We start from the raw sequence: 27,151 nt of genomic DNA, 5'->3' as shown, positions 1-27,151 counted from the left end.
GGGCTTCTGCTAAGGCACTAAAAATAGCCATGTAGATGTTCCCCCACTGGCTCTGAGGCCCACTGCCCCACCGGGTTTTGGAGCCCAAGTGGGAATGTCTACAGCGTACAGCTATTTTTAGTGCCGTGGTGCGAGCCAAAGTCTGTAGACCTGGACTCTGAGACTCGCTGCTGTGGGCTTGTTTTTTTTCAGTCTAGACGTACCCTTAGAGTCTTAGTGACATCTTCCAAACAAGATTTGCAGGACAAGACATCATCCATTAAAATTGGGACAATCTTGCAGGGAGGGAAGGAAAATGGAATGGGTAGTAGTGACCCGCTCTCCTTCTGACGAATGACAGTCTCTACATTCAAGGAGATTGTTTGGGGAACGGTATTCCCCAAGGCTCATGCCTGCTTATGGTAATGCCACCGCAGTCTTCTTTTCACGTGCCCCAAATATGTATGTTACCCCCTCCCCACCGCTTGAGTTGAATAATTTCTGGAGGAGGAATGAACTATTGTAGGAGGATCTACATATCTAGGTTTTTATGCACCCAAGAGGCTCTGAGGGGTACCTTCTGCAGGAAGTTTTGTTGATTATATCTGCAAAGGCATAAACAAATGCTCTTCTGAAACATCTTTAAGAGCCAAGGGATAAAACCCATGGCACAGAGAGGTGTGAAATAAGAACAGGCCTAAGAGCCAGGAATTTCCAGCTCTGAGGCATCAGGGAAGTTACTTAAATTATCCGTGCCTCAGTTTCCCCCTCTGTAAATCAAGGGTAAAACAATGTTTACCTACCACACAGGGATGGCAGGGAAGACTAGTTTGTTAAATTTCAGAGTAGCAGCCGTGTTAGTCTGTATCCGCAAAAATAACAGGAGTACTTGTGGCACCTTAGAGACTAACCTTAGAGTGTTAGTCTCTAAGGTGCCACAAGTACTCCTGTTATTTTTAGTTTGTTAAAGTTCTGCGAGGATTACAGGCCCTGTATGTAATTACATTGTAATTCGCTTATCTTTGTGTGAAGCAGCAGGTAAACCCCTGGTGCTACCAGAACTCATTTTATCTCTGGCGGGGATGGTTAGCCAAGGAGCGGGTGGATTACTCTACCAGAGCCAAGGAAGTCTCGACAACCCTCCCTGCCCTTAGGCACACATTCGCCACCCAACTCCCATCCCTCCAAAACAAGCCATGTTTCTTGGGTCTGTCAGCCTGGGACCATCGACTGGAATGGACTGAAGCAGGTCCCCAAAACACACCCAACAAACACCTCTCTCGCAGGAAGGGTAGGCTCTGAAGTCAGCCTACAAACGAATCTGCCACGAGGGAGTCTAAAGGCGTGAGGCCTGACCGTTCTGATAACTGCTGCTATTGTTTCCCTCCTGTGGGGAAAGCCATGCAGTCTTTCAATAGGAGTTCAAAATAAGGAACGCTCCCCTTCCTCTGCCTGGCTGGGGTCAGCACTGCTCCCACAGAGCTCCCCCATTTCCCTTGGGGACTGCAAAGGAGCGCTTTCCCCTAGGTGTCAGTCTACATTAACCCTTTCCTTCCCACAACCGTCTGATGGTACCTCTGGGCTAGGTGCTTGGCCATCCCTCCTACTTTCCCTCCCCCCAGTATGCCCCAGCTGGTGGAAGCAAGGCCCAGCTCCCCCACATATGGCCCAGCTGGTGGAAGCAAGGCCCAGCTCCCCCCATATAGCCCAGCTGGTGGAAGCCCCCACCTTCTCTGCTCCCTCTTTGTCCTGCTCCTCCCCACAGCCCAGCTTGCCCAGTAGCGCCCCCCCTCTCCCCAGCTGTTCAGCCTCCTCCCACTCACTCCCTCACCTAGCCCCCCCTTTCCCATAGTCCTCCACCATCCCACAATGCCCAGCGGCCCCACGCCCCGGCTCCTGGACGCGCGTCCAGCTCCCTCCTCCCTTCCTGCTCGGCCAACCAAACTTGCACCCTGCGGGCCCCGCCCCGGGCCGTTACAAACCCCGCCCCTCCCGGCCAAGAAGAGCTTCCCATTGGTGGCGGCAGCAGTCAGTCAGGCCTTGTTTTCAGAGGCAGCGGGGTAGGCTGTGCGCGCTTGTCGCTCGCTCGGCGGGGCTGAGGGGGAAGGAGGGAGCGGGCGGCGGCGGTGGCGGCGCAGCCGGGCGGAGGGGAGAGCGCTGAGGGGTGGGAGCGGTGCTAGGCCTGGCAGGAGGGGGCGCAGGGGTCCCGGGCTCGGGAGTGGGGGCGAGGCCGAGGCCGGGCCGGCGGGGTCCCGGGCTTAGGAGGCCGGGCCGGGGGTCCCGGCGGCGGGGGAGCCATGACTCTGGAGTCCATGATGGCCTGTTGCCTGAGCGACGAGGTGAAGGAGTCGAAGCGCATCAACGCCGAGATCGAGAAGCAGCTGCGGAGGGACAAGCGCGACGCGCGCCGGGAGCTCAAGCTGCTGCTGCTGGGTGAGGAGCCCCCCGCGGCCGCCGCCCCGCGCCAGGCAGCCCCTCCCCCGCGATCCTTTCCGTGCCCCCCCCCGCCCTGGATCCCCCTTCGCCCCCCCCCGCCCTGGATCTCTTCCTCTTCTGGGGGCCCTGCTGGCCCCCACCCCTTAGCACCCGCCCTGCTCTGGATCCCTTCCCACCCCGACCCCCTTTTCTTCTCCCCCAGAGCTCTCGCCCTTCTCTGGATCTTCCCCTGCCCTCCGACCCCAGCACCTGCCCTGCTCTGGATCCCATCCCTGGATCTCCTCGCCCCCATCCCTGGATCTTCTCCCCTCTTCCCAGCGTTCCCACCCTGAATCTGGCTTTCACTCCCCTGCCTCAATTACCTTCTTCCCCAGGGATGATTGCTGTGAGCACATCCCTTGTGGCTATATGGGCAGCCCCCTGCATATGTTAAAATAGGGACTTTTCGCACCCATCACATGCTTTAAAAACGATGTCCCTTTTAAGCTCTACATGTATTTGTTGTTGACAATAATCATTGTGTTTATTATACTAGTGTCTGAGGCCCAACAAAGAATGGGGTCCTATTGTGCTAGGCACTATACTAACTACTCAGTAGTAGCCATCCTTCCTTCCCCCATCTTAGAACCCACATGTTAACCTCTAGTGACTCTCTGGAGGCACATCTATGCTGGTCAGACCCCCCAACTCCGCACACCTTTTTCTACTTATCAGAGTTGACAACTGTCAGGCACTTTGCTGTTGTCCAAAATATAACTCGTGAGGAAAAACAGTTTGGGAAATTTAAAAAGAAGGGCATGGTAACTTCTAAACAGTTATCTGCCTTATTCATTCTACATTTGGAGTAATTTTAATATTCAATCTGGGGGTTGACTGGTTTATTTGTTTTCTTTCATAGTGGATTTTGTGTTAAAATTGCTTTTGACCTAAGCAGAAACTTCAAAATTGAAATGACTCTCAGTCTTAAAAAAATCCTCTTGGAGAACTCTTTTATAGGGGAGTTGGACCTACTGCCTTATTTGTGCATGAGAATTTTCATTAGTAAAACTGGTGTAATTATATATTGTTGGCAGGTCCCTGGGTACCATTCTTTTCCTCACATTCTCTCCTCCAGCAGGCACAGAGATCTCTAAACCAGCCTACAGGGAGGGAGGGCGGGCAAGGAGAAATAAAGATAAGGCAAAGTAAATCTGAAGTCAAATGGAGTCATAAGAATGGAGCAGGATTAGTACTGGAAAGGAAAATAGTCAGGACTAGCTCTAGGAGTGGGGCTCCACTGTACTAGGATAAGGACATACCTGTTCAGATACCACACTGGTGGGGTGAGAGTGTCATTTAAGTATGTAAACAAAATTTTGTCTATGTTCATATCTCCATCAGCATACTAAGGTGTCTCATAGTACCGCCAAGGTTCCAAGTGGATAGGGAATCAGTTCTTCTACATGGTTTTCGGAGAGCTGCCATCATAAGTTTTCAAAAATTAATAGATTACAGACTTTGTTAGCAGGAAATGTGATGCTGGGGTGCAGGTAGCCCATAAGCTACTCTTAAACCATGAGACCTATGAAAACACTAAGTTATTGCTGCTCTCTTATACATTCTGTCATGGGCCTTGTCATCTATTGTGTCTGTGATTTCAAATCAAAATGGGAAGCAGGTCTGATTAAATAAGGCTGTTAATTTGGTATGTGTACTGAACTGGCATGCCAGTCAGGGATGTTTGAAGGTGTAAGGTGGTCCAGTTCCAAATCCACATGTGGGTATGTCTGCATCAGCTTTCACAAGCTAAGCGAGGCTGGGTCTGGCCAGGAATGACTGAATAGGAATATCTAGGTTGATGCATAGTGGTGTTACTGATTGAGTAAATGGCGCACTTTCTTCCTAGCCATTAATAGTACAGTATCCCAGCAGCATGTTAAAAGCATGTTGGAGGTGCTGCTGTCCAGGTGAAATGTAAAACCAGGTTTCTGATCACTTGTCAATTTTCTTAAGGCTGTGTCTATACTAGAGAACTTTCCTTCCCGCAAATCTAATTGGCTTTAAAACTGTTAATGTGAACCAGTTTTAAAACTGGTTGTACCATGGTTAGAGTAAGCTCCAGGAGGTCTGAACCATTCCTTGACTCAACTAGTTTGAAAACTGATTCATTTAAAAACAAAAAACCTCAAGCTGTCTGGACCCTGGTCTACAACTGGCTCCAACCTGTTTTAAAATCAGTTCGGCTAAACTTTTTAAAAAACTAGTTAGGATTTGGGGGGAGACATCCATCGTCTAGACAAGGCCTAAGAATAACAGTGTTAGCCCTAATAACTGCATTCTGTCTCCTTTATATTCCATTTTCACTTTCAACAGGATATGGTACTCTTCACTGCCTCTCCTAAACTGTTACGTAGTATTGTGCACTTTTAAGCAGGAGTCATGTTAGCCCATAAAGGGGGTAGTTCTAGTGGTGGGTGAAGTTAATTTCCTCTGTCTGGTTCATAAAGTCATTCGGAATCCTTTGGTGTGTATGGTGCAGCATAAATGCAGATCATATTAGTTAGATAGAGGCATTTTCTTGGTGAAGAATTTTGGGGAGGGCAGGATATATTTTAAGAGAAATCATATAAACAGTAGAGTATCAATAAGAATGTAGGGTAAGCAGAGGTAATTTCTTCCACACTGCTTCGCTGGCCAGTGTGGTGACAGTTGGTTTATATTGAAGCCTGAACCAGAAATATTGAGTGAAAAATAGAAGTGCTGTTATGAGTTGGAATGCTAATAAATAGTGCTGTTTCAGTGCTTCAGTTACTGCCCACTGATACTGGGCATACATTAATCTTTTTAATGAAGAAAATGAGGTTATTTTTCTTGTGTAAAGTTACTTTGGTCCCAGAATAATAGGAAAGTAAGCAATGGGTGCCATTGACCCAACACATGAGTTCGTTTTCAAATGCATTTGTCATCAGCAACACTTATAAACTATGTGGCTTTTATGGGTTGACTGAAGGAATGGTGAGCTCAGATTATTCCCTTATCTCAACATTATCATATAAAAAAGGTTGTTATGTTCTTATGAAGACAGGAGACTATCCTCACTGGCATTTTTGGTGTTCCATGATGGTGTGTATATTGTTGAGGGACCGAAGCCAAGCAGGAGGCATGTATTTAAAAATGGAAGGTCAGGGGTTGTGCATTTGATCTCTTGTGTGCTAGAATAAGTGAACCTAAGTTAGTGATCTGGTGCTGAAGTTTGTATCACAGTTGCATCATCAAAGTGTTTTGAGCCGCCTCTACTCTTTGTTGGTTACTGTGGTAAAAGCACGAGGAAGTGTTTCTCACCACAGTGTACTCAACCGCAAAAGATTTCACTTTCTGATTTTTTTTTTATTACTATTTTTTGTGTGTGTGTGTGGTGTAACTTTCTAGAGGAGACCAAGATAGCTAGTTAGTGGCAGTTACATAATTTATTTTAATGTTCAGTAAACTGAGACATTAAAAATTCTGCTAGGCTCTTTAGTCTTTTCTTGCTCTTTCTGGTTTGGTGTTTGTTTTTCTTTTTTCTTCTTGGGTATTTGTTTATTGCCCTGCAGAATAGACATAGGAACTTCAGAATCTACTCATAAGGAGTTGTTATGTGCATTTGTGATAAATGAGCCTCTGTCTTTATACGTAGAACCCCCCTGATTTCTAGTTGGAGATCTGATGGTTCACGTTGCTGAAGCCAGGGATTTTCCATAGATTGTGTCCCTGAATCTGGAGAGTTGAAGGATTTGTTACCTTCCTAATATTTCTCAAGATGAGCGTGCGCCTGGGTTCATTACCCTTGTAATCTAGTAATACACGGGCCAATATAATCAGCGAAGCTCCATATTGAGGCAGCTTTTCGTTAAATGCACATCAACTGCAAATCTGGGAAAACTTCCACAAGAGCATTCTGTAGAATGAACATACATATTTCTGGAGATTGGACAGCGTACAGTTGAGCTATTGCTCTGTGAAGGAATTAGCTGCAGACTGTGTAAGGTGGCTATGGGGGGGGACAGTCTGTGGAAGGAGTATATGGTCAATCCTTACAGCTGATCAGTAGCCATATAAATGAATACACGCAGAAGGGGGAGAACGGGGTTTTCTCCAGTGGCCTCAACGCTAGTTGGGTCCTGATTGTGACAGGGCTGTGTGAAGCCTTTCTTTGCCCACCCTTTCTCCCTCAAGATAAGAAGGTTTTCACTTTGTCCCTTTCCCGCTCTTTATTTTCATCACTGGACTGTCACCTGATGCAGCTTACATCTTCCTAAGCCCCTAATGGCAGGAATGTTGATCTGCCCACCTGACTGCATGTACAGAATGCAGGCTTTGAAAGGGTTAGGGATGTATGAAACATCCAACCAGTGCAAATCTACCTGGCCTTCACAAACCGGTATTAAAGCAGTGTAATGAGGGAGGCTTGTACCATGTGATGAGTGGTGCGTTGTCTGCATTGTACTTTGCCCAAGCAGCACTTGCAGCACAGCCTTTTTGGTTTCAGAGCACATTCTTGCCATCCCTTTTCTTTTATTGGAGATGTTCGCTATTTGTGCTTGGCTGTGTTGAAGCAACACTCACTTGAAATCTAGTTAATTTTAAAGTCTATAGTTTAAGGTATTGCACCTACCACAGAGTCTGCAGAGCCTTCGCTGCTGTGCAAGAGACTTGCGCAAACCGGGAGACTGACTAGGCAAAGTACTCTTGAATGCCACAGTGTAACAAACAGAAGAAACAAGGAAGACTCTCAAATCTGTGGGTTAAAGTAATCTTCAATGTTACTTGGAACAATAGTAGGTAAAAGCTTTTAGGCAAAAGAGTAACTTTCCCTAAAACTTTAGCAGTCCTCTTGCCAAAATTAACATAAGCCACCTATCTGCTTGATACCAGTTGTGTCCCTCTTACTTAGCCCCTAACTGATAAAGGATGACTTTGTCCATTTCAGCAGGGATAGAGATTGTGAGTTCAGATGTTTGCGGCATCTCAACTGTGTCTGGACTCTTTATTTACTAATTCCTGCTGTTTGGCCTGCTGGTCTGTTTTTCTTTTAAAACTCTGCTCAGCAGTAGAGATTTGAGATTTCCTTTCCTTGTCCCCTTCGCAAGTTGTTTCTCATCTGAACTTCTGAAGATAGTGATCACAAACTAATCCAAAAAGGATTACCACTTCACATGACGATTTTTTTTTTTTTAAATATTTCACAGTGGTTTCAGGCCCCTGAGAAGAAAAATATGTGGTGCAGGTAGTCTTTTGATCCCTTCTTTCTTTTAGAGCTGCTCTTTCTAATATATCGAGTTCATATCTAGTAAGGAGGCATCTAGATTGGGTAGGGAAAGAGTGATTGTACTAAAATAATGAGAATTCTACTGGAGCTTTCATGATCTAACAGCCTTCCCCCACACCCTTTGGCACCCCAGTTTGTATAATGTACTGATTTAGGAATATATCAGGGAGTTTAGCTGGAGCTGTGATTATAGCATCAAGCTGGATTGTATGGTAATAGGTCAGGTGTGACGGAGGGAGGGGGCTTTTTGAGGTAGGATATGTGGGAGTAGCTGTAATGTAAGATTTGGAGTGAGTACCAGAATTGCTTTAAGCCTGTCAAAAAGAACAAGTGCTCTTTCCATCATGGTCAGTTAGGCTTATGGTTGGCATCGGATGGGCCCACCAGGACCACTATATAGACTTCCAAAAAGGAACTGGAGAAGTAATAATCAGTGGAGTAGATCCACTTGGATACATTAATAGGTGCAGTGGAGTAGGATGCAATAATAGCTTTACTCCCTCTGTACCGAACCTCATTTGTGATCTCTACTGACTTTTTCCCTTTGTTTGGTCTCTTCATTTGCAGGCACTGGGGAAAGTGGGAAGAGCACATTTATCAAACAGATGAGGATAATTCATGGCTCAGGCTACTCTGAAGAGGACAAAAGGGGCTTCACCAAGCTGGTGTACCAAAACATCTTCACTGCCATGCAGTCCATGATCAGGGCCATGGAGACCCTGAAGATCCTATACAAGTACGAACAGAATAAGGTGAGCCGAATTGCAGAGCTCCATCGAGCCATCGTTTCGTCGCTTGGTGGATTTGCTTCACCAGTTCATGTTTGTCTGAGGGTTTTTTTTTGTAGGGCACAGCTGTAGGTTCTTGCCCTGTATTTGTGCTGCCTTTTGTACTATATCCGCTACCTGTTCAAACTTCCTGATAATTGGCCCCGTATGGCAGTTGTATCCTCCACTGCTGCTGTGGTACTATGCCGCTCTATGGCTTTATTAATAGGGGTGTCAATAGGGAGTATAACCGTTTTCATTTGACTAGACATGTGTGTTCTACTTCTGTGAATTGTCCCACATAAAAATTTCTAGGGGTGGGAACTGATCTGCACCCACCTCACAAAGACCAAAGCATTTTGAATGTGCTGGGCCTTCCTCTGTATGACAGGAGTTATTACCGAATGCCAGAAGATGCATAAGGGAGCTGTTGTAGAGCCCAGAAGATTGCACTAGTAGAGTGACACCTACTAACAGCTGCAGATGGAGATCTGTCAATTTTCCTTTTATTAACCTTTTTTTAAGGATTTGTAACTCAACACAAACATTTATTCTGGGATGAAGCTTGGTTTACAAGATTTTAGAAACTTTTGGGCCAAATATGGTTTACATTCATTCAGCTGGCTGTAAGGTATATGAGTGCAGATGATTTTAAGTGTGTGAATGTCAAGAACGTAGATGTTGGTATGCTCTGCTGTCTCAACACTTAGTGGATTTATTTTTCAAAATGAAATTGTGCAAAAGTTATACCAGGTGTATTGTAGTTGCTGTATTTTAACTTTTTTAATAGCCACATAGGGACTGGGAGGCTTTAGGGGATTAGTAATAGGATGTGGCACCTTTCTTCTCTAGATCATTGGTCCAAATTGAGGCCCAAGTCAGTATAGACTTGAAGATATCATTATTAAGTGGTAAATGGAAGAAGAGTTGAAGGGCTCAGATGAGTTCTTAATGACCAGGTATCCACATCACAGCTGCCTCTAACTGGCCCTCTTGTTCGCATTCTCAACAGAGGGGCCAAGGATTGAATGGTTCTTCAAGGCTTAACTCCCCTTTGGCCTTTAGAAAGAGTCTGTCTGTCTGGGTCAATGCTGAGGCATGGGCGTGGTATGAGGATGCTTGCATTACCCGTGTTTTCTCTGGGGTGTGGTTAAAGGACTCTAGGGGCTATAATCTGTCACCTTCCACTAACGCTTAATGTACATAGGAAAGCAAACTAGATTAAATTCTCTCTTTGAAGAAAAGTATAGTGTGGGTGAACAGAAATTGCTTCTCATTGCATCCAGAAAACCCTTAGGAATTGCAGTATTGGTGTGTGTAGTAGTTGTATTAATACAACAGGCTGCAGTGATGACTTCAGTCCTGCTCCACTTTGTGGTGTCAGTTTTGTTCCAATTCTCTTTTTCCTCCTCCATAAAAGAAGAGGCCTGGATTATAGCAGACTGCAGTAAGGTCTCCCACACTCTTAAAAATGTAAGCTAAAATCAATTAAAGCCTTACAATGAAACACTAGGCAGCTACGTTCTGGTAATAAAACTGACTGCACTCCCCAATCCGGCAGTCTGGGACGCCACACTCTCAGATCTGTGCTTGGGTTTTGGTGTTTCTAAACAGTGGGTGACTTATGCTCTAGCACAACTTGGTAAGTTAAATTCAGAGAGTCTGTTTCCATTTCTGTTTAAATAATTTCTGTTAAGGATCATGTGATGCTTCCAGGAGCTTTTACAGATGTGGCTGGTACTGAGAATATAAAATTGGTGTTTTTCCTTTTAACCTGTTGGAGGTCTAAGTACAAATTGAATGGATAATTTTTAGATGTCTAGTCTGCCCATTGCTGTCCTGTTGCAGGTGATGTAAGCAGCTTGACCAGCATCCAAGATGTAGCATTCCTGGAGCCCTTGCAAGAGGATCTAGGTTAATGTATACTCACTTGTCTTTCACCCTTCTATCCTCAGACCAATGCACTGCTGATTCGGGAAGTGGACGTAGAAAAAGTCTCAACCTTTGAGCAGCCATATGTAAGTGCAATTAAGACATTGTGGACTGACCCTGGAATCCAAGAGTGTTATGACAGGAGGCGAGAATATCAGCTCTCCGACTCAGCTAAGTAGTAAGTACATAAGCACTCTGGTGCGCTGCTGGATATCAGGGCCACGTTGGCTAAACAAAAGCTTCCTAAAACTTAGCTGATGTCTACAGATGCCTGAATATGGTTATCACACTGCAAACTGGCCCTGCTGTCTGTCTTTTAGTTTTTGTAGACTATCCTCTTTCCTCCTATTACTTCACCCCATGATATAGGTGTATCTATCTGCTAATGATTTAGTCTGGTGGGGTAATCTAGGCAATGTGGGTGTATGCTTCTGAGTTTGAACTGTAAGCATATGCCTCCCTGCCTTTTCAGTAACTCTGGTTCCAAACAACTCTTATCACCGTGCTTTTTTGATTCTGGTTTTGTGGCTTCAGTTGTTACACACAAAGAGTTTGGGAGCAGAGGATGGGATGGGATACGTTTTTAGTACTGGAATGTCTGGAAGATCCGTACACTTTTGTAGCACCACCAGCTGCTTTCCACGAGTTCGGTTGGGTGATAAATGGAGCTGTTCACACCTCTGTCCCAGGATGTGCAGGTGGCTATGGAGCGTCCACCCAGACCATCTCTGTACCCTGTTCCTGGTTCCTACACAGCAGAAATGCCACTTTCCCCTGTTGATTAGTCTTATGGAGCCATGGGTTGAGGGGGATCAGGATTTGACATTTGGAGCTGTTGCAGAATGTCTGAGCGCATAGAGACTCTGGAAGATGGCAGTGCGTTGGGTCATAGAGATTTTTTTTTTTTTATAACCAGAAGGGCTAGGTAGTTCATTTTAAATTAAACTGAATTCTGCAGTAAACATTGGAAATGCCAAAATCCATCCTATAGCAAGGACTTGCTACAGCACCGATTTCCAGAGACCTAGGAGATGGTAACGGTTTCCTAAATCTGTTGCCTTCATGCTTCTCATTTGAAGCAACAAGTATGAGAAGAGCTGCTTGTATCTGCTGCTTTGCACATGGCCTCCTCTCTTCCCTTGATTGAGATAGATATTGAATGTTTGGCTGTAACTTTGTGAGGTGTAACACATGGTAGTTACTACGTCAGAAGAGATTCTGGGGAGTTGCTGTCAATTGATAGAAGACAGTCATAGAAATGTACATGTGGAGAAACCTATTAGGCCTCCTTGGGATTCAGTATGACTTCCAGTACTTGGTCCTGTCCCATTTTAAATGATCCTAGTGATGCTGCTAGCAGTCAGATTTCTTTTGGTCTCCTTAACGTGTGCGGGGGGAGAGCGGAATCTATGGCTATAATGTGTTGAAACCCCCATGAGTGTGAGCTACAGTCTAAGGTGCTTTTTTTTTTTTTTTTCCCTTCATATGCCTCTCACAGCTACCTTAGTGACGTGGATCGAATCGCAACCCCAGGATATCTACCAACCCAGCAAGATGTGCTACGGGTTAGAGTTCCTACAACCGGAATAATAGAATACCCCTTCGACCTAGAGAATATTATCTTCAGGTACTGAAGCTGTAGTCCATGCTATACTTGTTCTCTCAAGTGGGACTGAACTGGGGGAGCACTGTTCTTAGCTAGGGAAGACTTAAGAGTGTGTTTGGGAAAGGGGGGAATATTCTGTGCGGTCCCTAAACATGGTATGATTTTTAAGTTGATTAAGGGCATCTGAGTGAGAGGAGTTGAAACCAATGGCTTCTGGAAATTGAGGAGGGTGTTGGTTAAATGGCATAGTTTTGGTACTAGACTTGCTGATTCTATCCAGAGAACCTGAGGTGGGTGTACAGCTGGAATTGTGGCTCCTCCTGTGATATGTTAACCTGCTGGCATCTGATGAGTACATAACAGCTCACCAGCCCATTGGACAAACTGTTGGTAGCTTAATCCACCAAAGGAAAAACTAAGTCTTCTTCTGGCATCACTGGTTTGAAACATAACCCCTTGCAAGAAGTTCTTCTGTCTTCATGCAGTGTTGAGGTTCTTTGATCCGTATGTCTTTAACTTTGATGAGAGATCCTGCTTTCTCTGTACTGATTCTTTTATGTGTATTCTCCAGTGTGTGTCTTCCGAAGGTGGTCTCCTAGAAATAGCTTGTGCCATCAGGATTTGACTCACTTCTTCATCATGTGTGTATCTGTAGGTTTAACTGTGCCTTTATACGATCTCCAAATAGACAGAAAATACAGAGGCATGATAATATGTTTGCTACTTTGCAACAGGCATTCTCCTTTATTCTATCTAGATACTTATCTGGTCCATGCTGTCATAGCTTCTAATGTTGTAAATGGGGGAAGAGTGAACAAGTGGTAGAAAGAGAGACTAGAAACCTGGACTTGGGGTTCAGTTCTTTGCTTTGCCATACTCTGAGCAAGTCACTGTCTCTGATTTGTATTCCCCATCTGTGAAATGGGAATAATGCTCCATTGAGATATAGGTTTTGGACTTGGTTGGCTTTGTTTTATAATTTTTTTTTTTTTTGGAACTCCATTTATAAAAGGTGCAATAGAAGTGAGATGCAGGTGTAATATAGTGGTTCAAATTACGGACCCAGTATCCTGATGGTTTTTCTTCGGCATATGGTGTGACTGTGTGGTTGACTGACTGGGTTTCATGCTTTGCCTATGGATTAGCATGACTCCATTCAGCATAATGTCCTGGGGAAAGCCCAATAGCCAAAGGACGTCCTTAACCTCAAACTTTCTCTCCCAATCAGAAGTTTTAATATGAAGCCTTAATATCAAAATGTAAATAGCTTTGGCTTTTGGTAGAACAGGATTTGAATGGATTTGCCATAGTTTCTTTTCAATCTCCATAGTTCAGGGTGATGGATGAGCCTGGTTCCAGAAGCTCTGCTCAGTAAATGAGGCCAGGATGCAAACAGGAATGAGGATGCTTATATTTGCTGTCAGTCTCCCAGAAAAAAGAAATGGGTCAAACGTGGAGGTGGCCATGGAATTAGCATTCAGAGAACTTCCTGTTACGCTGTCTGAGCACAACTGCTCGTAGAGGACGCATGTCACTGTATCCTGATGCCTGCTTCACTTGGGGGGAGAAAGTTGTGTTTCTCTCGTTCATATCCTAGTGCTTTGGGTGCAGGCAGAGACGCTCTTATTGATCCTTGACAGGCTATTGCTTTGACGGATTGTATGTCTTTCTCTTCCTTAGAATGGTGGATGTTGGGGGTCAGAGGTCAGAACGAAGGAAGTGGATCCATTGCTTTGAAAATGTGACCTCCATCATGTTTTTAGTAGCCCTTAGTGAATATGACCAAGTTCTAGTGGAGTCTGATAATGAGGTAAGCCTGAGCAGGAGTAGGCCCTAATGATGAGGGGAAAGTGGAGAGGGTCTTTCTGATTTTCTTAGAGGCTGGTACTAAACTGCTTGGTGCCAAGAGAACTGGAACTTGAATTAGTAGTAACTGTTGTTTTTGGCCTTCAGCTTTTCCCACTACAAAGAGAGAACCTGGGGCTAAATGGGTCATGACCCTTCTGGAAGCAGGGTACAAGATAGTTTGAAATGCACAGTGCAGAAACATTCTGATGTCCCACATCTTAGATTCTCTGCGTCCCTGATGAAAAGCCCTCAAGATCTTGCACACATTCCTTTTTTCCCTTCCATGTTAAATTTCCCACCCTAGATACCTTGTATCATGGCAACCATCTTGCCAAATAATGGCTAGTCTCTTTGCGAACATCATTCTAGTGCCTTGACCAGCTAGAAGAGTGGCTGTTAAGCAGCAGCAGGTGCTCCTTCTTGTGAGCCAACACATACCTTTGCTGGGAACAAATCTTCATGACCAGAAGTTGATCCCAGATCTACCACATGATAACGAAAAGCATAAAATGACTTGGGCCAATAAGAGAGCACGTTGACTGGCAAGTAATTAAAACCAGTCAAATTAAATTCAAGTCAGTCACAGATGTTGCACTTGTTTCCTACGTACACACTCCACTGGACCAAAACTGAAATGGGACAAAGGTGTTCCACACAAGACATCTGAGAGATCTGGGATGATGTGGAGGAGTTCATGTGTCTAGGATCAGAGATGGCCAGGTTTTCACAAATGAGGGTTTTTGGTGTGTTGATGTGGTTTATTTCTTGCATCAGAACCGGATGGAAGAGAGTAAAGCCCTTTTTCGGACCATTATCACCTACCCGTGGTTCCAGAATTCTTCAGTCATCCTCTTCCTCAACAAGAAAGATTTGTTGGAAGACAAGATCCTGTACTCCCACCTTGTTGACTATTTCCCAGAGTTTGATGGTAAGTGATTTTTAAAGAGGATCTTTCAAACTAGAATGAACCTTCTAAATAAGGGGAGGGGGAAGAAAACAACAACAAAAAATACTTCACCTGTGAGATTTTTAATTAGGTATTTAATTCATATGTGAGTGGGCTTCTGTTTCCTGCCTTCTTCTGTTTGATTTACAGTGAAATCATGATGCTATAAAAATGAGTCTGTTCCAGATTCAGGGCTGAATTTGTTGTAGGATCGAGTGGCATTGGAAGGAGACAAACCCTTCGTTGGGTAGAAATACTTTTAATAAAGAGCAAAAGTGGCGAGTAAATTTGAATATCTTAATCTTCATGTAACTTGTGGATTCTGACAGAAAAAACAGCTGCAAACTTTTCATAGATCAACAATTTAAAGAAGCTGTCAAATGTCACCAGAAATGCTGCTTTCTGTAGATCTGTGCATGGATCTCAGTTGAGCTGCGATTATTTTGATTTCAGAGTATTAATTTCCATACTTGAAATATACATACTGGTGTAGAACTTTATAGACATGCAAGAATTTAGTGGTAGGAGAGATGGAAAACACCAATTAGACCATCAAACCCCTCCTTCTGCCAGAGCAGGGTGCAGTCCCTTCACATAGGCTAATTTGTGGACTGGTCAAATCATCCAAGTCTTTTTGATGTTGGTGTTGAAAAGCTTCAGGCAGGGTAAAATCCCTGTCAATCTGCTATTCCCAACTTTGGGCTGATAATATCTTCATGATGCAGGGAAGCTCCCATTTGGGGTTAAGCTCTTCAGCATAAACAGTGTTTTCTGTAACCTCTGATCTGCAGATCAGTCTCCCACTAAATTGGATGATGCCAACTCTGTATGAGATTGAAGGTATATGGGGGACAGGAGAATAAGGTCAGACAAGCTTTTTTTTTCTAAGCCCTCTCCTACCAACTCTTAACCTTTTGAAGCAGCTGAAAACTGCTGTCCGGGTAAAGGGAGCGCCATTTTTTGTTTGTTTGTTTTTGGCCATAGTTCACTGGCGGCAGTTAGAAATTTCTTCAGGGGAAAGAGGATTCTCCATCTGTTCGGTCTTCCAGGCAAGCTGCTTGCATCATTATGGAGTGTAACAAAACAGGTCCTAATTAGTCTTCTTTCCAGCCCTGGAGTCTCCTGCCCCCTGGTGTCAGGAAGTACAGACATCTCTGAAGTCTTTACTTGTGGTAAATGTTAGAGGTTCTCACACTAGTCTGGAGATCATTGGTTGTCCATGGTGAATTCATATCTTCAGCTGCTAAATCACAGTAGAAGGTAGCAGAAAAATATGTGAAATGCTTTCCTAATATTACTTTTCCGTATAACCAATTGCTGTAGCTGCCAAAGGATGCTGTGTGATTGTGAATGCGAGGTGGTCGATGATGCGCTCTCTCTCAAGGTGTGGTCCATGCTATGGAAGCAATATGAGAACACCAAGCACTTCAAATAGACTAGAGAGCATCACCAGGTGTTTGTCTAAGGAGCTACTAGTGGCATAAAGTGAACACTCACTGCAGCTGCAGTTCATAGCTCTATAAACTGGCTGGTTAGAGAGGAAATGCGACAGTTGGTTGTCTTAGGGTTGTTTCTTGATTCCAATCTGATTTTGTTAGGCATGCAGAAATAATGGGAACTAGATCTTGTGCTTCAGGGCATGAGATGATTACTACAGGGATCAGGAAGAAATCTACAATCCTCAAGATCTGCATTATTTTACAATTGACTAGGTATGTTATAGGAGAGATTCATTTACAATTACTATTTGCCATTTCAGTATATGGTCCAGATGGACTGTTCTTCTGGCAGGCTATGTCAAATTCTCTGTTTCATAGATCAGAGTCCAAAGCAGCCTGTCAGAGCTTGGTATTCTGAAGCTTAAAACGCACCTCCTAGGATTTGACCAGTTAGTATTCGGCATAAGATGTTCCAGATTCCACGACCGAGGGAGCTACATTTCTTCTTCTCCCGTTTGGTCACATAACCTCCTCCCCTTGGGGTGGGGGGGTGGAGAGAAAGCAAGCTGGCAATTCTGGGGGTTCAAACCAAGTAATGGACTGTGCGCAGTGCTGTTTACTGTTGCCTTTGTTTGCTGCAGGCCCGCAGAGGGATGCTCAGGCAGCCCGGGAGTTCATTCTCAAGATGTTTGTGGATTTAAACCCAGACAGCGACAAAATCATCTACTCTCACTTCACATGTGCCACAGACACGGAAAACATCCGTTTTGTCTTTGCTGCCGTCAAGGACACCATCCTACAGCTCAACCTGAAGGAGTACAACCTGGTCTGACCTGCTCTGCCCCTCGCCCCCTTGGAGGCCTCCTTGTGAAGAAAAGACAAAAAAAGAAAAATTTAAAAATTACAGGAAAAAAATCTTAATTTTTAATGATGTAATGATTGCAAATTGTCTGATCTGTGGAGTGGCGAATTTGCTCAGTGTTATCCTGGAGTCTCATGTCTCTGTCCACAGAGTAGTTGATTTCATATTTTTAACAAATTGCTTTTATTTCACAGTTAATGGGGGGGGATACACCTCACTCTTCGGCACCTTGTTCACCTCTTAATTTTTGCCAAGGCAGCCTCATCTTGGGCTTTACTTTGTCGCTTAGCCGCTTTTATTTTCCTTTTCATTCCCGTGGTATATATAGAGATCTATAACTTTTCTGGCCAAGATTGTAAATTCACTGGACTGTGGGAGTGTGGAATGCTACTGGTCCCTTTGCCTTGTGCCATAGGGTGCCTCTGGTGTAATTATTAATCCTGCTTGCTTTTTGTTCCCACCCTGCCCTCCCCAAGGACACGCCCCATGGTTCACTGTGATGAAATGTTGGGGAGGAACAATTGCTCTCCATCTATAGCAAAAAACCCACAACAACAACAAAAAGCCATCACTTTTCCATTCTTTGTACGGTTTAGTCTGGGTTACTTTTTTTTTTCTTATCAATTATAAAAGGTATGGAGACTGTGATTATTATTATTATTTTTTTTTAAATTATTGATGTTCTATACATAGTTTGCTACATATTGCTGTATTTTGTTCATGGACTTTAAATGATGGGAGCTCTTGGAGCAATAGCTGCTGAGCCTGGGGAGAAGTGCCTGACTGTATTATTATTATTTTTTAAAAGTAGGCTCAATTTATGGAAAGAAACTTTCACTCTGAGTGGAGTGTAAGGCATCAAGTGAGCGACTTCTCTATGCAGCGAAGATCAGAAGCTCACTGCGTAATTTTGTGGCATTTAAACACCAAATTTTTCCAGATTGAAGACCTGAGATGTCACGTGCCACGCTTTGGTTCTCTTGCGTGCTGTGAACAGCAAGGAAATCCTCATCACATTTTGTGCCAGCTGTGTGCATTTGTAAGGGTGCTTCATTCCTGCCCAGCTCGCAAATTGCCTAGAAAGGACCAGAGTTGGGTGACACGGACTCTGGGGTGTGGGGAGGATTCTTACTGCTTGAAAAGATTGTGAAAAGTTTTAGGAGGAGTTGGGGAGTTCTATTACTATTTTCCTGTCTGTGCTCTCCCTGAGACAGATTCTGCTGTGGTTTTTCTTTAGAGGAGCATGGATTCTCTTTGGAGCACTTGCACAGATATTTGCTCCAGAGGTGCAGGGTGCCTGATAATTGAGAGTACAGCAGCCACTTTTGGAGCGTGTTGCTGAAGTGAGAATCCTGTGGTGGGATGGACAGCAGGCTAGTACGGGGAAGGCAGCTGGGTTTGTTGATACAGGTGTTACTCAGAATGGATTCTAGGTGCCATATTGAATTCCACTCAACTGAGGGCTTCAAGCCCTTCTATCTCGTTTTATAGGCTTCCAGAAGCTCAGGTGAGTGAGCAAATGTACCAAAGCTCTGCTGCCTCTTGTATCTGCCTAGAGGAAGACTGCAATGGCAAGGCAAGCAGTGAGTAAGAAACAGTGGCATCTGTCCCACCTCTGGACATATGTGAAATACGGGCAACACTAATGGTTTTATTACAATTCCAACGAGTAGCATTGGGTCCAAATTCTCTGGATAAACCAGACACGGCTTCAGTTGCTTCTAGACTGCTGTTGGTCGCTTAAGGCTAACAAAGGCCCTAATCTCCCAAGCTGCACGGTTGAAGGGGGTGTCCAATATTTTGTTGTCTCATTTGTAGACTGAGCACTACATCGGTGTTTTGCACAAAATGTAATGAAATTGAACTGCCCCAGATGCCTTTGATGTGTAACACTAAATCTGGAGTTCACACTACTTTCCAGTCGTTCTGTTTTAGGGCTCCCTCGTGTTTTCCAAAACAGGAGAGGGAAGACTGCTGTATTTCACCGAGCACTACAGAAGAAAGAAAGCTCTTGGAGGTGATACCTGGCCGTATCAGAGAGCTGATATTGGAGTAATAGCCTTGGGGCCAACAAGTAGAGAACCCAGGTCTGGCTGAGAGTAGGGCAGCAGCTGCTTGTAGAATCACTACATTCCTGATCCTGCCTAATGTTTAGGAGAAACAAGGGAGGGATTCTCTCATATGCCAGACAGCTTTGCACCAATTTTACCGCGTTTTTGTCTTTATGCCAAAATGATCCTTTTTGTCGAAAGTCTTCTATGAAGAGGATTTTATAATCCGTCTTGGGTCTATTCTAAATGCCGTTCTTCTGGAACATATGGTGTGCCAGTTCTCCTGCTTCCCTGATCTTACGAATGGTTTGCACTGCATCCAATTGCCGGCAGTGGACTTGGCGCTAAGAGATTCAGATTCTTGGAACAAATTTCCCAGAGGTTTCTTTCCAAGGTTAATGATGGTGGCACTTCCCACTTGAATCTGTGTGGGTATCGTCCCTCTACCTGCCAAGAGAAGAGATGTTGACCTGGCACAGAAGGAAGGATCTTGCGTCATCCATTGTGTGGAACAGAGTGCATTTGTCTAGCTGTGATGAATTCTGGAAGGATTTTAGGCTTTAGTAAAGATTGGAGCACATGCTGTTTACCCTCCTGCTCCGTTGCTTGGCATAGCTATTGGCCTGGTCACCAGTTGGGCTTGAGGGTAATTGGGTGGGGATATCACATGTCAGGGCTGTCCCGCAACATGTTTCTGAAATCTCATCTGACCTAGAGAAGGAACAGGTCAGAGTTATGCACAGAATCCAGAGGTGTCTGTGGGTTGTAGCATAGAAGAGAAGGCTGGGGAATTAGCCGGCCCTGCGTGGCGAGAGATGTTTTGTTTGCCTTCTTCTTAGATCGTGAAGCATTCTTGCAGAACCAGCGCTGCTCTGCATCTCTTTGGGCAGACCCCACAACAGATGCCTGCTCTAGTGAAAGTGCCAAATCAAAAACCAAACTTGCCTATCTCATCCTCTTCGGTGATAGGGCTGGTCAGGATTTCCCAGGAACAAGGGATTGAAGCTCAGGACAGAAGTCTGTTGAGATTCACATGTAAGAATCCCGAATCTTAGGCTGAGGAAACAGCCTCTTGGCCAAGCTCAGTTCATAGTGCACTTTCTGAAACAGGCCTACTCCGAGTCATCCTAAACTTTACAGTGGAGAGACCCATGGGGGGAGGGAGGTGTGGAGAAGATCGTCCTGATTTTCCTTGCATTGGCGTCCGGTTTCCTTGCATCATTCCATAAGGATCAATCATATGGTGAGCAACTGCCCCTCCCTGTTTCCCTTTCTCCTGGAATCGGATTCTTCGGTCTGCTGTTGTTGCTTCCTAGTGATGTTGGCATTACCTTCAGCTACGGGGTAGTTTTTTTTTCCCCCACGTGTTTTATTACTTGGTAACTTTTTAAAATGTGCTTTCGGCGTGTGCTGACCATCGTATTGTACTATACAAACCCAGGTTGTTAGAGTCCAGCCGAGGTAAAGTCTGTAATGCAGCACCCAGTTTTAAAAGTATGGTTTGTGCCAATGCCCCTTCTTTAGTAGTGCCAGAGACTCTTTACAAGTGCCAATGTGGTGGAAATTATTTGGTTATACTTGTATATTATAGGATCCTGATTTAAACAATTTAAACATCCTATTTAAAAAGATGCTATATAAAATGCTGTTTTTAAACCTTGTCATTTGAAATGCATGTATTGTTGTGCGTGTTAGGGTGGGGGGGAGGGGATGGGGGAGGGGAAAGGAGTTTCTGAATAAGCTGCCCAGCGCCCGGCTCCAGACTCTCTCTTTTCCAGTCTAGGAGTGTGACGATTTCTTGGAACAGTCCTGCTCTGGCTCCTGGGCAGAAATACCTGATGGAAATTGATTTTCATATCTTTCTCCTGAAATAAATTCTCTGTTTGAAATTGGAATAAATTTTGTTCCTAAAACCTGTTCTGGTGATGTTTGTTTGCTACTCCCCTCCTCCCACCCCCAGTTGGCTAAGTAACTTCTCCAGCAGGTGGGAGCTGCCTCATATCGGTGAAGGAGCCGCTTGAATGTTCTGACCTTCTGTAGCACCATTTGTCTGCAGGAGACAGTTATCCCCATTTTACAGCTGGGGACTCTGAGGCACAAAAGTAAAGTGACTTGCCAGGTGCAACCTAAGCCTTTGGAAATGTGACTAGAACCCCACCCCTGAGAGACGTTGTCATGCCAACCTAATCCCCAGTGTAGACCGCATTCGTTGACAGAAGAATTGTCGTCTCTGCAAGCTTCACCTGTACAAGGCCTGGCATGCACTGCTCCATCATGAACTGGTCGCTCATATAAACATGGAGGGTTGTGTGCTAGGAGCTGTAATTTCATAGCCGCTTATTAACTGAAGAAGTCCTGGGCTTAGTTAAGCATTATACAACAATGTCTTGGGCCTCAGACCCTCGCTGCCCTTGTCTTCGCACCTTGATGTTCTCATCAGGTGTGTTTAGCGTGAAATGTTCTATCCATGTTGAGTGAAATGCATTTCCCAGAGTTCCCTGTCTGGGTCATGCTCTCTGCCTTTTTGCAGCTGGACTACTACAATCCACAAAATATAAACCCAACCTGGTGGATTGATTTCTTGCTACTTGCTCTTGGGAGAGGCATTGGCCAAGGCTATTGAGTGTATTTCCTAGCTGCCCACCAGATGTCACTAGTAACACTCAGGCAGCTGCTTGGCTTCTGTACATAGAAATGTTGGTGAGCCACTTGTTAAGAATTCCCCCCCCCCCCACACACACACACACTGTTGGGGTGGAGGTGTGAGGAGAGGAAATAGACAAGGTAGGTAACGTAACTCTTTTGTACCATCAGGTACATTACTGTAGAGAAAGGGAACTTTGTTACTTTGTTCGGCCTTAACTTTCACTTTTGGCCTGTAAGCAGGGCCGGCTCCAGGCACCAGCTTAACAAGCAGGTGCTTGGGGCGGCACCTGCGGCAATTCGGGGGCGGCAGGTCCCTCACTCCCTCTAGGAGCGAAGGACCTGCCACTGAACTGTCGCCGCCGATCGCGGCTTTTTTGCTTGGGGCGGCAGAAATGCTGGAGCCGGCCCTGCCTGTAAGGGACATGTACGCATTCAGTGGGGAAGCAAAATTACCCCTTGTTATATGGGGAGAAGCTTTCCTTTTAGACTGTTACTGCTCATGGTCACTATGTTACACTCTCTAGCATAGGGGCGGGCAAACTTTTTGGCCTGAGGGCCGCATCAGGTTTCAGAAATTGTATTGAGGGCCGGTTAGGGGAGGCTGTGCCTCCCTAAACAGTCAGGTGTGGCCCGGCCCCCACCCCCATCTGACCCCCCTCTGCTTCTTGCCCCCTGATGGCCCCCCCTGGACCTCCCACCCCAACTGCCCCCTGCTGCCCCTTCCAACCCCCCCCCTCTGACTACCCCCCGCCCTCTATCCAACCCCCCTCCACCATTGCCTGCCCACTTACCGTGCTGCCTGGAGCACCGGTGGCTGGCGGAGCCAGCCACGCACCGCGCAGCACAGAGACCGGGTCAGGCCGGGCTCTGCAGCTGCACAACCCCAGGAGCTCGCAGCCCCGCTGCCCAGAGCATTGTGCCTGCAGCGCAGTGAGCTGAGGCTGTGGGGAAGGGGGAACAGCGGGGGAGAGGCCGGGGGCAAGCCTCCCAGGCCAGGAGCTCAGGGGCCAGGCAGAATGGCGGTAGTTTGCCCACCTCTGCTCTAGCAAGAGGATTGTTTTAAACATTCCATAGAATAGTGTTACCATGGCTTCCTGGCTGGCATAGCTAGGAACTGAAGTTTATTTTGGAGAGGCTTGCTTTTTTGTGTGTGGGTGGAGATTGCTTACTTCAACCACCTACCCTCTGCTATGGGCTTTATAAAGCATCAGTGCAACATCCTTTCCTGCCCCTCTACTGTTAAGCCTGCTCTTCAGAGTGTAATCCAATCCAGGGTGCTTCACCAGGTCTGGTATCTCTGCTGATTAGCAATGTAACATCTCACCAAATTCCCGATATCAAGAATGATGCATCAAGATCATGAGTACTTGGAACAGTAGGCTTTTGAAGACACGTACTGATCTCTTGCACTTAAGGCCATTGGTCACAGGCGGAGAAAGGCCTTTAAAACATGGTTATGGAATATTTCTTCCAATGAACAAAGTTAGGCAAAAGTGCTCTTTGGGGCAACAACTGTTCTCTTAATACAGTGCCTAGTGCAATGGGATCCTGGTCGTTGAGTGGAATTCCTGGGGGCCGTGATGACATCGCTACTAGCGCTGTTGATTTAATCGCAGTAAGCTCACGCGATTAACTCAAAAAAATTCAACAAAGAGTCCTGTGGTACCTTATAGACTCTGTTGCTTTTTACAGATCCAGACTAACACCGCTACCCCTCTGATATTCAAAAAAATTAATCGTGATTAATTACAGTTTTAATCGCACTATTAAACAATGGAATACCAACTGAAATTTATTAAATATTTTGCATGTTTTTCTACATTTTCAGATTGATTTCAATTACAACACAGAATACAAAGTGTACAGTGCTCACTTTATATTTTTATTACAAATATTTGCACTGTAAAAATGATAAATAGTATTTTTTCAATTCACCTCATACAAGTACTGAAGTGCAATCTTTTTATCATGAAAGTGAAACTTACAAATGTAGACTTTTGTTACATAACTGCACTCAAAAACAAAACAATGTAAAACTTTAGAGCTTACAAGTCCACTCAGTCCTCCTTCTTGTTCAGCCAATTGCTAAGACAAACAAGTTTGTTTACATTTATGGGAGATAATGCTGCCGGCTTCTTATCTACAATGTCATCTGAAAATGAGAACAGGCGTTCACATGGCACTTTTGTAGCCGGCGTTACAAGGTATTTACATGCCAGATGCGCTAAACATTCATATGCCCCTTCATGCTTCGGCCACCATTCCAGAGGTCGTGCTTCCATGTTGATGGTGCTCGTTAAAAAAATAATGCATTAATTAAATTTTGACTGAACTCCTCCTTGGGGGAGAATAATATGTCTCCTGCTCTGTTTTACCCACATTTTGCCATGTATTTCACATTATAGCAGTCTCGGATGGTGACCCAGCACGTTGTTCGTTTTAAGAACACTTTCACTGCAGATTTGACAACATGCAAAGAAGGTACCAATGTGAGATTTCTAAGGATAGCTACAGCACTCGACCCAAGGTTTAAGAATCTGAAGTGCCATCCAAAATGTGAGAGGGACGAGGTGTGGAGCATGCTTTCAGCAGTCTTAAAAGAGCAACGCTCCGATGTAGAAACTACAGAACCCGAACCACCAAAAAAAGAAAATCAACCTTCTGCTGGTGACATCTGACTCAGATACAGTAGTGAAAATAAACATGTGTTGGTCTGCACTGCTTTGGATTGTTATGGAGCAGAACCCGTCATCAGCATGAACGCATGTCCTCTGGAATGGTGGTTGAAGCATGAAGGGACATATGAATCTTTAGCATATCTGGCATGTAAATATCTTACGACGTTAGCTACAACAGTGCCACGCGAATGCCTGTTTTCACTTTCAGATGGCATTGTAAACAAGAAGCATGCAGCATTATCTCCTACAAATGTAAACTAACTTGTTTGAGCAATTGGCTGAACAAGAAGTAAGACTGAGTGGACTTGTAGGCTCTAAAGTTTTATATTGTTTTAGTTTTGAATGCAGTTTTTTTATGTAATTCTACATTTGTAAGTTCAACTTTCATGATAAAGAGATTGCATTACAGAACTTGTATGAGATGAATTGAAAAATACTATTGATTTTGTTTTTACAGCACATATTTGTAATAAAAAATAAATATAAAGTGAGCATTGTATTGTAACTAAAATCAATATATGTGAAAAACTTAAATGGTATCCTATTATTGTTTAACAGTGCAATTAATCGCGATCAATTTTTTAAATTGCTTGACAGCCCTAATTACTACTATTAACAGAAGCAACGGTGTAAACTAATGAAGTCCAGTGTTCCAGCCCTCCCTCCCTCCCTCCCTTCTGTGTGTTACTTTGGAAGGGCCATTTCACTGTATTTTATGAAAGCCAGGGGAACCCTTCTTAACAGAACTGCAAAGTGAAAATGGAGGGTTTCTGGGGTGGGGAGAACTTCTGTGCTCAATACCCCACTAACATTAACATTTTTAAAATTGTTTAATTTTTCTTCTACGATTCAAATCCCTTTGGCACTGTTTCACTTAAGTTATCTACCACAGTTAGCAGGAGGTCACATTCCTTGCCCTGAAGAGTTTACACCTTCAAACAGTATCTGGCTCATGGAGACCTGTACTGTCTCTCATGCATTTGCTACCTTCAATCAGTTCATGCTACACCATCTTCAGCACCAAGTGACTTTCCAAGGAAGAAAATAACACAAGGCTGTGACCTAATCCTGGAAACCTCTATCCATGTAAATGGTCCTGTTAACCTCAGTGAGGCTACTCATGTGAGGTAAGAGATACAGGAGGAGACGGAAGTTTTCAGCAGAACAAGTTGCAGCTTACAAACAGCCTGGCTAGAAATTATTTGTATTGTGGTAACGCTTAGGAGCCCCCATTATGGACTAAGACCTAATTGTGCTAGATGCCATGTAAACAGAAAACAAAAAGGTAGTTGCTACCCAAGAGCTTCCAATCTATCTGAGCTGGCTTCCTGGGGTTTTCTGAATAATACCTCTTAACAGCCAGTTTAGAAATCTGGGTTTAACTCCGGTTTTGCTTTGCAGTTCTCGGTCAAGAACTGAGATGAAAGGTTTTAAAGAAACCTTAACAAATAGGAGTGCCTGTCTCAACTGAGCAGCTCCCTTGTTCCGCTTAGTATGTTGCTAATTCAGCCTTCGTTAGGAAAGCGCTTTAGATACACATACTAATTTAACTGTCTGTTTTAGAAAGACCGTTTGGAAGGATATAAGCTGCTACTGGCCAAAAGAGGGCAGCACGTGCTCACAAACTCTCCAGCCCAATTGAAGCCAATGTCAAAAAAATGTCCTAGTTGAAGTCGGTGAAAGCGGGATTGGTCCCAGCACTGTCCACAACAAAAACCGCCAATAACGTTGATTACAGCCTATTTTCCTCCAATCAGGCTGGCTCACAAGGCTCTTTAAGGAGTTTGAAACATGTGAAAAGCTTCAGGGGGTAGCCGTGTTAGTCTGTATCCACAAAAACAACAAGGAGTCCGGTCGCGCCTTTAAAGACTAACAGATTTATTTGGGCATAAGCTTTCGTGGGTAAAAAACTCACTTCTGCAACTGAAGAAGTGAGGTTTTTTATCCACGAAAGCTTATGCCCAAATAAATCTGTTAGTCTTTAAGGTGCCACCGGACTTCTTGTTGTTTATGTGAGAAGCTTGAAATTACTTCAGATGGTAAATGTCTTGAGGCAGGGATTATGTTTCCTTTCTGCGTGCATACAGTCCTGGGATCATAAAGGCTGTTCTTACGCAATGGGGAGATGAACATTAGACGAAAGTAAAATTTCAGATCGGACTCATTTTTATCACCTTGTAACTTGAAAAAGTCAATTGACAAATACTCTTCAAAACTTTAACTCAGAAGACAAAGGAGAACATTTGTTTATTTTTGTCTGTAATCTGGCAACTTTCAGATCAAGTGAATTTTCCAAACCCAAAATAACAGAGCGGGGTTAAAATGGGGGTTTAGAATGGAAGCTGGTTGCAGCCGTGGGTCAGATTTACAAAGGTATTTAGACACCCAACTCCCTTAGCGCCTTGTGGTCTTTTTCTGCATCTTTGTAAATGTGGCCCCTTTTTCTGTAACTGCCCTTCCCTAATTCTAGTGTTTTCTAACAATCTACTTGTGTTGGATTTTCTCTGTTGTAAATTTGACCGTCTCCTCTCGCTACATGCTGCTGACAACACTTGTGTAGTAAAATTCAAGAATTAATAAGCTACAAAACCAAATGGCCAAGAGTGGGACGGTTCTTATGGTCATCCTTTCATTGCTATAAAGACCCCTTGTACTCTGTTCTGTGCCTACAATT

At 44.5% G+C, this 27,151-nt stretch overlaps 1 protein-coding gene across 1 annotated transcript; it reads left to right on the top strand.

The window, feature by feature from the left end:
• Positions 1 to 2,276: 2,276 nt before the first annotated feature.
• GNA11 (G protein subunit alpha 11) lies at positions 2,277 to 17,715 on the top strand. Its single transcript, XM_065422310.1, has 7 exons — positions 2,277 to 2,412; positions 8,270 to 8,454; positions 10,425 to 10,579; positions 11,900 to 12,028; positions 13,688 to 13,817; positions 14,630 to 14,783; positions 16,882 to 17,715. The coding sequence occupies exons 1-7, from the start codon at positions 2,277 to 2,279 to the stop codon at positions 17,070 to 17,072; spliced, it is 1,080 nt and encodes a 359-aa protein (XP_065278382.1). The 3' UTR covers positions 17,073 to 17,715.
• The last annotated feature ends 9,436 nt before the right edge of the window (positions 17,716 to 27,151 follow it).

This window comes from Emys orbicularis, chromosome 24 (genome assembly GCF_028017835.1).
Source record: "Emys orbicularis isolate rEmyOrb1 chromosome 24, rEmyOrb1.hap1, whole genome shotgun sequence".
NCBI classification, from domain to species: Eukaryota; Metazoa; Chordata; order Testudines; family Emydidae; genus Emys; species Emys orbicularis.
Note: the sequence above shows the minus strand (reverse complement) of the source record. Positions and strands in the feature narration are given on the sequence as shown.

Excerpts from the sequence above, each read along its gene's own strand:
- GNA11 (XM_065422310.1), top strand. The coding sequence starts at position 2,277 with ATGACTCTGGAGTCCATGATGGCCTGTTGCCTGAGCGACGAGGTGAAG. Across the intron at positions 13,818-14,629 it reads TAGTGGAGTCTGATAATGAG|AACCGGATGGAAGAGAGTAA; the intron begins GTAAGCCTGAGC and ends TTCTTGCATCAG. Across the intron at positions 14,784-16,881 it reads CTATTTCCCAGAGTTTGATG|GCCCGCAGAGGGATGCTCAG; the intron begins GTAAGTGATTTT and ends TGTTTGCTGCAG.